The 10,060-nt window shown below is 36.0% G+C and overlaps 2 protein-coding genes and 1 long non-coding RNA gene across 5 annotated transcripts in view; all 3 read left to right on the top strand.

Moving 5' to 3' along the window:
• Positions 1–1,901, top strand: part of LOC100185820 (vesicle transport through interaction with t-SNAREs homolog 1A-like) — a 4,404-nt gene extending 2,503 nt beyond the window's left edge. The window contains exon 7 of the mRNA XM_002122669.5: positions 812–1,901. Within this exon, the coding sequence (XP_002122705.3) occupies positions 812–911 (100 nt within the window). The 3' untranslated portion in view covers positions 912–1,901. The remainder of the gene's footprint in view (positions 1–811) is intronic.
• Positions 1,902–1,965: 64 nt separating this feature from the next.
• On the top strand, positions 1,966–3,589 carry LOC101243441. Its single transcript, XR_003396836.1, has 3 exons — positions 1,966–2,149; positions 2,957–3,043; positions 3,279–3,589. It is a non-coding gene; the product is annotated as an uncharacterized LOC101243441 (long non-coding RNA).
• A 1,120-nt stretch (positions 3,590–4,709) lies between these two features.
• The window catches only part of LOC100177207 (coiled-coil and C2 domain-containing protein 2A), a 21,003-nt gene continuing 15,652 nt past the window's right edge, over positions 4,710–10,060 (top strand). Inside the window, exons 1-9 of one of the 3 annotated variants that reach the window (XM_026838634.1) lie at positions 4,848–5,221; positions 5,580–5,653; positions 6,224–6,394; positions 6,656–6,757; positions 7,133–7,410; positions 7,589–7,787; positions 8,136–8,394; positions 8,966–9,179; positions 9,509–9,708. In XM_026838634.1, the coding sequence (XP_026694435.1) occupies positions 4,934–5,221; positions 5,580–5,653; positions 6,224–6,394; positions 6,656–6,757; positions 7,133–7,410; positions 7,589–7,787; positions 8,136–8,394; positions 8,966–9,179; positions 9,509–9,708 (1,785 nt within the window). In that variant the 5' untranslated portion in view covers positions 4,848–4,933. Of the gene's footprint in view, positions 5,222–5,579; positions 5,654–6,220; positions 6,395–6,655; positions 6,758–7,132; positions 7,411–7,588; positions 7,788–8,135; positions 8,395–8,965; positions 9,180–9,508; positions 9,709–10,060 lie in introns of all 3 variants that reach the window. The other 2 variants (XM_018815778.2, XM_018815780.2) reach the window with 2 other exon arrangements.

Raw genomic sequence — 10,060 nt, 5'->3', positions numbered from 1 at the left:
AAATAAGTAAATATATAAACGCAATATATATCATCTCACTTGTCCTCACATAATACATACATGTATGCAGCCATTTATTGATTTTGAAAATGAGATAAACAAGGTTTTTAAATATCAATTGTTTTTTTAAACATCCATTTTTTATAATCAAGTTAACATCAAAACACCCATTTATATACCCCCCCCCCACAGCGAGCCCGTTTACTGGACAACACCGAACGACTCGAGAATTCCTCACGAAGGTTAGAGGTTGGTTACAGGGTTGTCATGGAAACGGAGAAAGTGGGACAAGATATATTGGATAATCTGCAAAGAGATCGGGAAACGATATCCAGGACAAGACAACGGGTGGGTTCGTGTTGTAATTATAACTGTAGCCAACATAATGGTCTCCAGTTATCATGTTTATTGATTACAATTGAATATTAATATTATTCAACTGTAATAATTGTAATGGTTAACCCCCCACAGTTACGAGACGGAGATGCAAACTTGGGTAAAAGTTCAAGGATTGTGTCCGGTATGATGAGGAGGTTAGTTATTACTTACTATGATGTATATATGATGTATATATGAAGTATATATAGTGCTTATAATGTGATTGTGTGTATGCGTCTGTGGTTAGTGGTCCAACCTGTGGTATGGGGTTGTGGTGTGTTTGGCGGTGAGCATGAACTGCACTTTTTATGGTGTGCTTAAGGTTACCATGTTATATGAATAAATGTAACTTAATCATTGACGGGGCAACATCTTTCCTTTTACACCCTGTGCAAAACCAAATAAGGATATATAAAAATGATGTTTACTCCAGGATCATCCAGAACCGTCTTCTCACCTTCCTAATCATGGGAGTTCTTGTTATCGTCATAATCATCATTATCTATGTCACAACCACCAAACAGAAGTCATGATGATGTCATAATAACCATCTATGACATCACAAAGGTAGATAGACGCACAGCACGTCGTGGTTAGAACGACGTACGTAGTTGTGGATGTTATGTGTTTGTAGCAACAACAAGAATATCTACAAATAATAAACACACTTCCGATAAAGTTAACTAACTTTGATGATGATTTCTATGAATCTGGTCCCGATCTAATTCTCATGAAGTTGGACGACTCTCGTAACCAAATAACAGTCAGGGTCACAAGCTACGAAATATGTAACAAACAAAAATCCAGTTTAACAAATTTTATACCATACAGATATATATGATGCCATTTAAGATAAAATATATTTCTATAGTAAACTATTCGTTAGACTGGATTTTGTTTGTTGCATATTTCATGGCAATTGATCCTGACTGTTGTTTGGTTACGAGAATCGTGCAACTTCATCAGCACTAGATCAGGATCAGATTCGCGGGATTCATCAAAGTTAAACCCATTGTTGTTAGTTGTGATGTAATAATGAATCTTGTTTAAAACAATCCAATTGTCACCTCAGTTATTTGTGAACAAAGCCCTATAGTGATGTCACAATACTCAATTATTGATTGGTTAGAATCGCCATGGACACAAAACATTAATTTTAATATTTGTGTTGCCAGATATTTTTGTACTTTGTTAAAAATCAATTTTTGTTCTTAGGTAAAAAGTCAGTAATTTTTTCATCTTCTGGAAAACTAAAGGGTTAGTGTGGCCAGATGTTTTTTAACTTTTGAAAATTAATTGGTAACACTGTCAGTGCTGCCAAACATGTTTTCATTTTTTTAAATAATTGGCAACACTGGCCACAAAATCAGCCTTTATTACACATAATAGTCATTGTTGTGCAATATGTAACATGATCTTCTGTGACATAGTAGTAGTGACGTCATAACTGATATGTGGTTTATATAATATTTCTATGTTTGTTTATATTAGTCCTGTGAAGTGGTAATAAATATATTATTTTTATGGTAGTGTGGCTCACTGCTGCTACTAGTGGTCGTGTTTTAATTGCTCCAACCCAGTTGTCATTTATTGCAAGCAAAAGTACAATGTTGTGTAGGGAGTATAGATATAGATTGTAGTTTTAAGCGCAGAAATTACTATCAGCGTCAGATGGATTACTTCTCCGGCTAGGCGTTATGACGTTTTTGAACTCTTGGGTGACATCTAGCGGTTTGTGTTTTATGCAAATGTGAAGATTGAGACTTTTGAGGTAAGTGAGTGAGATTGCTAACCGAACGTTAAATAAAACACACTGCGTGTAGATTTTCTTTGTTTGTTTCTTTTAAACCGAGGCGAGCTACGTTGTACTGTAAACGCCGCTTACAAGAAGAAACAAAGAAATGTCTGCGCTGACCTGCGCTGAGCAACGCCAGGTGTAGATTCGTTTGTTCTTTTTTTACACCGAGGCGAGCTACGCTATATTGCATAAACACACCAAATATGGAGTGCAACATATGTGTATTGTTCTTTTAGCTATTCCTTGCCTAAGGATAAACGTCAATTCTGATTCCTGTTTATGCGGAGTTGTTATTCTACTCCGTAAATTCCCTTAAATTTGTTTTGTAATTCGTTCGTTTAATAAAATTAGGAAACTCCCAAATCGTGACCGTGTTGGTTATTTTTAAATCTATGAGGTTTTATTTAGCCTGAGGGTACAGGTTTAAGTATAAGCGCCAGGCGGTGCAATCAAGTGGACTATATAAAGACGAAAAATCGGGCTAAGGATTGGGCTTTATTCGTTATAAGACCTCGGTGGACGAGTTCTCATAGTTTGTAATTGTAACCATTTTTTGTAGCGATATAATTTTATATGGGTAAGGTCCAATAGCGAGGCACGCAATGAAATCTGAAGGCAGAGTTTTGCCCATTATCTAAAACGCTGTAGCTAAAATGCCTGGTTAAAGCTGCATTTGATAATGTGCATTTAGAACACATAGTGATGTAGATGCGACACACGCTTTCAAGAACAAACCAACCGTTGCTGGAATAGCAATATGTATTTTTATTCTTTTCATAGATAAACGGATTCGTGCAACGATGAAGTTAGCTGTTGTATTTACTTTGATAATGGTGATAGTGACAATGTGCGATGGACAACCTGGATGTGAGTATTATATTTGGCGTAATATTGGTTGGGTTTATATTTGCACGTTAAAATTATATATATATATATATACAAACAAAGGAATATTTACACCCAGCGTTAATTGTTCAGCGCAGGTCAGCGTAGACATTTCTTTGTTTGTTGTTTTACAATTTACACTAAGGCGAGCTACCAAATAGCACATTATATGGCCTATGCCCACACGTTTCATATTAACTGTAATCTAACTGTACAGGTCCATCTCCGCTAAACTGCAGGAACCGTCCACTACGATGCAAGGCATACCAGCAACATGTATGTAACCCACCCCCCTGTTCAGTAACTTTGTGTCCTAATGCACCAACTGGGTCAACGTGTATCAACAACAACTGTTGCGGGTGCTTTGCAGATTATTATGCTCCTGGTGGAACGCAATGGTTCCATAGAATATCATGCACTGAGTGCGAACAACCATGAGTGTGACGTCACAGAGGATTATGGGTGTTACGTCACAGAATCAATTGTTGTCAATTGTACAACGTTTTATGAAATAAAATTTGCACCCAATGTGTTTTGTATTATGTGAAATATTCACGAATTAAAGTAAACAAAGCAGTAAGCGCGATAGCTCAATCGGTAAGCGCTGGCGTAATAACCAAAGGGTTTTAGATTCGAGGCTTGGTGCTGCTAGCAGTGCGTGTGTGGTATAAGCAAGACAATTAACATTCATATCTCCAACCCGTGCCCGATAGTGTGACGTATATAGGAGACAATCACCAACAATGTAACATAGGTACCATGTACGTAAACAGAAAACTTCCAAGAAAATAAATCACAACAAAACATCAAGTCACAAACGGGACAAATTTAATTTTCCAAATATCGAAAAACTATGAAAGCTGTTCTCAAGTTTGATGATAAACATATCCAAAATAAATTCCCAACTTATTTATTGTGAAAAATTATCAGTACATGATTACTGTAAAAAAGTTTATTCTTAAATCCAATACACATTATGAAGAATAAAACAATATATTATAAGAACGAAACATTATTATTTTAAATAATCAAAAAATTAAATGCAAAAATTATTATTATGAGTGTATATTAAAAACATATGTAAAAAAATATTCTTTATTGGGCCTATTTATTTTTATAAGATTTCTATGGTTTACTTAGCAAATAACTACATTTTCATAATTTAGTAGCATTGTATAAGATTTCTATGTTTAACAGCTTGATTTAACGTTATAACCGAATAAAGCTTATGACGTCAGGTGGTGTCGATTTTGATAAGTTTGAAAATTTTGTATAAGAATTTATATAATACATGGTATATGTGTTATTTATGGTATGAAACATCGCTTTTGGGCCGATTTGTTATATTTTGTGTAATTTAGAGGCCAGTTATTGGTACTGGTAAAGAATTCTCCCCCCTTTGTGGGTTGTTTAACACAATACGGGTTGGAAGTTATAACGTAGCAGAAAGATTCTTCACTTGGGACTTTGGAGTTTTTGTAGCGAAATATTTGGGACAAACTGTAAATTAAATGAAGAGTTGGTATATCAGATTAAATATTGAAGTATAAAATATAAAAAAGTATAAAACATATAATCAAACTACCATGCACTTTTTATAATAATTAAAGTTCAAAATATTTACATATTTTTTCCATAAATATTTAAATAGAAGATGATACTATTTTAAATATATATAATATGATATAGAATTGGAATTGCATCTAGTTTACCTGTTTAATATGCAGAGAATGAATGGTCTATTATTAGCACATGCTTACTGTTTGTAATTAAAAGTCAAAATTTAAACCATTACATTTTCTACATATATTTAGAGAAATGTCTTAAAATGATATTTTAAATAAATACTGTAGTAGCTTTACCTGTTATACCATGGATGGAAGTACGATAAAAGAGCGCCTGCGTGCGCGGCGTCGAGCTATGAACCTCACGGCAGCTTCCGAGGCCTCTTCGGACACACTGGGCCCAACGAGCCCAGTAAGCCCAATGGACACCGTTGGCCCCTTGGACACAGTGGACACGATTGACCCGTTAGATGACACGGGATCCGACGATGGGTCTGCGTTGAAATCCATCCTTGAGTCGCGTCGAGAAGCCTCGAGGAGAAAACTTGCAACACAGGAACAAGTGGTTGCTATGGAGATGGAAGAACTTGATAAGGTGGGGTTATTATTGTAGTTATTAACATAGGGTGGTAGGATATAATGTATTTAATTACTTTATTTAGTATGTATGAGTTATAGAAATAATGCTAATCATTAATCTTTCAAGGTCATATCAAAGAAATAAGAAACCATAAAGTAGGCAATATAAGTGACTACTTCTCTTAAAGGCCATTTTAATAATTTGTTTACACCTGCATGTCATTACAGTAATAGAAATAAAACAATGTATCTACATATATACTACAAAAATTAAGTTTTCCAGCCAAGTTTGACTTGCTTTTAATCGGAAAAAAATTAATAATTTTAAAGCATTTTTCAAAGTCCTACTTTAATTATATTTGTTGGTTCAACAGACACTTGAAGAGCTTCCTGAATCCCCTCCTACCACAGCTCCCACCCCTTCACATGGTGGACAAGATACAGCAAGGTTGGTACTATGTGTATAATTAGCATAGTGTAAATAGGCACCAATGTAGGGGTGCGTGGGGTATGTTGTACCCCCAATTTTCACCTGACAATTATATGAGCATTGTTGACCAATATACACAACTGACTAATAGGCACCAAGGTGAGATAGGATGGGATTCATGGTGTGCCCCATTTACAACCGACAAATAGGAGAACTATGCTATATAATATAACCATTGTGTACAACTATACACCACTGACAAATAGACACCAATGTTGGGTTGTATGGGGCTGCATGTTGTACTTAAAATCATAAGTGTGGTGCTAAATGAAGTAAATATGCATATCATTGATTCATCGTATATTTATAATTACCTTTAATGGGCAATTCCTTTACAAGGCTTATTATAACATAAACTCCTTTATTACCCCGGCAGAAGCTTATTGAATATTTTACTTTATTAATATTATTACACCCTTATAAATGCGCCATAATATACACAAGACATCATAATAACCAGTTTTAATAATACACCACATTACACACTATATTATTGTAACTTACTTTATCAACACACTCCAACAGCAGCCCCCGAACAGACAGTAGAAGCGGGACTCCCCATGGCAGAAGTACCCCAAGTCTACATTCAACATTAAGAAGTCGATTGCAAGCCAAGATGTTGAAGAAGGGAGGGGGAACTACGGATGAAAGGAGGCCTAGGTCAAGGAGGTTGAAAGATAGAATGAATCTATCTACAAGGTATGGGGGTATGGTATGGTAGAATAATAGGATTTTATGGTAAATAAAAAAAAAATATATATATATGGTCTACCGTAGAAAAATCCCGTTTTACCATAGAAATAGCTTTTTTATTATCATAGAAAGGATAAAACTTTGGTAGAAATAATATAGGAAGTATATAACATAAAAACAAAACTATTTACCATAGAAATCTTGGTTATCATAGAAATAACAATATTGTATACAATAGAAACTCCAACATAAAAATAATATAAACAGGTTTGACGAGACAATCAAACAATACTCAACACTAGAGGAAGCTCAATTGTTGGAAAAAATTGAATCTAAATTATCGTGGAAGAAAGCTGTGCAAAAAACTCGGTGGGTTTGCTACTATATATGGTGTGTGTGAATTGGGGTTGTGGGAAGTATTGGGTGCATGGTGTTGTACATGGATGGTGGTTGGTAGGGTAGCTGGGGAAATCATATTTTGGGGGAGTGGCAAAATCTGTATATCATTATTTTAAGCAAAGACATAGAGAATGCATGTTTTATTGCATTAATATTTTTGAGCTCACATTTTAATTATAAAATATTTCTATTAAGTTATGGTCCATTGATCCACAGATGTTAAGACTAAATAGTGCATGTTTTTACCTAAATAATATTTAAAGTTATAACCTATTAGATTTTTATTTTATAATTAATATAAAGTTCAGTTGTTGGATCTGTTTAGTTTGCTTGTTTTTATTGCAGAGAGAAGACTGGTGAAGCTTCCGAGGTCGATAGTTATGATTTCTTTACTAAGCAATATGAGGATGTGCTTGATGTGGAGGAAGAAACTGAGGGAGTGAAAGATGAAGGTGGAACAGCAGGTGCTGGTGGTGTTGGGGAGGGTGGGCAAGTGGAAGGAACAGCCGAAGAAGAAGTTACAGAACAAAGTGGGGAGGTTGTGCAGGAAAGTGGAACAGCTGGTGGGGGAGGTCAGGATAGTGGTGGAACAGCTGGTGAAACTCCCCAACCTGATACTGAAGGTTTAATATAATTTTTGAATTCTATTCTACATTTTAACTAATATTGTTGTCTTTATGTACACTATATTTTTCATTGGAAATTTTACTTGGAAATAATTCAAAATAAATGGCTTGTTTGTCTGCTAGGTGTAGCGACCACACTTCTTTCTTTCAATTAAATAATTTTTATTGCTTACAGTTATTGTTGAAAGTGAAAATACCAAGCTACTGGTCAGTGATATCGTGCCCAAGGAACTTGATTGGAAGTTGTATCTCATGCACTCTGCCGAGTACAACGGGTATAACCAGCAAGTGGAGAAGGAAAAGGTGAATTATTTCATCCCCAGTTCTCTACCACCGGAGGCAGCAAGCAAGGTGGAGGAAGATGCTCAACCAAGGTGAGAATCAGGGGTGCTGGGTTCAAATCTAGACCAGGGTTGGTGAACTAGGGATTCTGGTTTAGAATTTTTATTAGGGCTGAGTATGATGTCACAATACTATCTCATCAGGAGGAAATGAGGAATCTCATCAGGAGGAAATGAGGAAATACCAAGTGCAGTTTTTAAAACACGATTAGATCACTAAATTACACCACATCACTAAATGTTATATATTATGAGCTACCCATCTTACCCCACAGTATTATACTTATATGGCAGTGACACCCATCTTACCCCACAGGTCCACAGTACTGCTAACAGTAACAATCTTACCCCACAGTATTATATTTATAACTTTAATCCCAGGTACTTGGAAGATGAAGGTTTCTATGTTGGTGAGAAACCCATAGTGTTGCAACAAAACACCAACATACTCGAGAACCGCCTTATCAAGCATGGGGGGCGGGGTTGGTTCGGTTCGGACGGGCAGGTTGATTCCTTGCCCAACCCGGTGGCTGAGATGGCAACCAAACCATGGGTTGATTCCCTTGATGAGTTAGATCCATGTGTGGAGACTGTGTATGTGAAGGCACAACCTAGGGCAGTAGAAGATAAATATCTACAGGTGTGGTTATATTTATATGTGCGGGTTGTCCATGTATATATGTTAGCTCATGTTCTAATTAACTCGTGTATAACGGCGCTGTGGACACTGGCGCAGCCAGCAGGGGGTTTAGGGTGTCGCGACCCCCTTTTAAACCCCCCAAAAAATTGATTAAAAAAAATTTTGTTTTTAAATGCTGCGCCACTGGCTGTGGGTCAGTGGTAAAGTGGTTAAGTGCATTTGTGTCTTCTAGTCTGGCTGTCGTTGCCCCACAAAACAAAACATTCATTTATGCTTGAATCCAAATACATAAGTACCCTGGGTGTTGGGGAAATGAGCCAATTCTGGCCTTAATTCTAGGTCTTTTGGACCTCACCAATATAGAATAACATAGAGGGGTGCTCCAGTTAATGCTGAATCTGGTTACCACAGATTGGAACAATTCAATGTATTGTTCCTTAACAGAAAGATAATAAATTAGATAAACTACTGAACGTTCGCTCATTATGGTAAATTTTAATAAAATATTGATGTACATTTACATACATTAATTTTTCTATAAAATGTTAATCTTCATATAATTCAAACCCAGGGTTCTGACGAGAACGAGCTTCAAATAGACATCGGTTCAATCAACTTCATCCATCATTCCTTGATGAGCAGGGAGCATGTGTTAGCTTCTAATATTACAATGATGTATGATGACTATAGAATGATCAGGCATAAGAACTACATCACATTCTATACGGACAAACTAGCTGCACTGAGGAATGCAGTGGAGACATTGAAGGAAACACTGGGTGTAGGTGCGTAGCGTTATATTATATTCAATATGGGTGAGGTACTTTGGCAATACATGTCACTGGACCTGGGATTTTATTTTGGAGGTTTGGAGTGTTCTGTGTTTTTAATAATCCCTGGTTTTATTGGCCACTATGTTCTATATGAGTGAGGTTCTATGCCAATGCCTTTATTGACATAAGCTGGAGTTTCCCCCCCCCCCTCAATTAAATTAGCTTGGTCTACAAAACTTACAGTAATTAACAATAACATATGCGTTAACATATTTTGTTGTAAAATATAAGTTTAAATTTTAGCGTGTTTCCTTTTTTTATGATTTTATATTTCCCCGTAGATCCCACGGCGTTACAGAAGTCGCGCATCAATGATTTCACGGCCGAGATCCGCAGAACGACTCAGCAGTTATCAACAGCTGAGTCATCAGAGCGTGACATGATGCGGCAAATTATAAACGAATGGGAAGCCATTAAAAGTTTGAGGGAGGAGCAAGGATATAATAATACAAGTGTGAGGCTGGTGGTTAAGAAGGAAGAGGTGGGATATATATGTATATATATATATATATATATATATATATATATATATATATATATATGTATATGGCATAATAGATGTATTATTACAGGGCATATGGTGTAACTAACTATAGAGCATCACCCATATATATATATACTAGAGTGTTAGGCGCAGAGGTTTAATAACACAAGTATAAGGCTTAAAAGTTTTTTGGGCTGTGTTTGGGCATTTGGGAATTTATATATGTTAAAGCAATTGCCGTTAAGTGTCTTGCCCAAGGTCACATATGCCCACAATAGTAGGATTAGTAGCAGCATTGAGCTTTGAACCCATAATTACAAATATACAATTACTACTACTACAATTTACA

The sequence above is a fragment of the Ciona intestinalis genome, unplaced genomic scaffold, assembly GCF_000224145.3.
Source record: "Ciona intestinalis unplaced genomic scaffold, KH HT000101.2, whole genome shotgun sequence".
In the NCBI taxonomy this organism is placed as follows: Eukaryota; Metazoa; Chordata; class Ascidiacea; order Phlebobranchia; family Cionidae; genus Ciona; species Ciona intestinalis.
The sequence above is the reverse complement of the archived record's forward strand: the minus strand, read 5'-3'. Positions and strand labels throughout refer to the sequence as shown.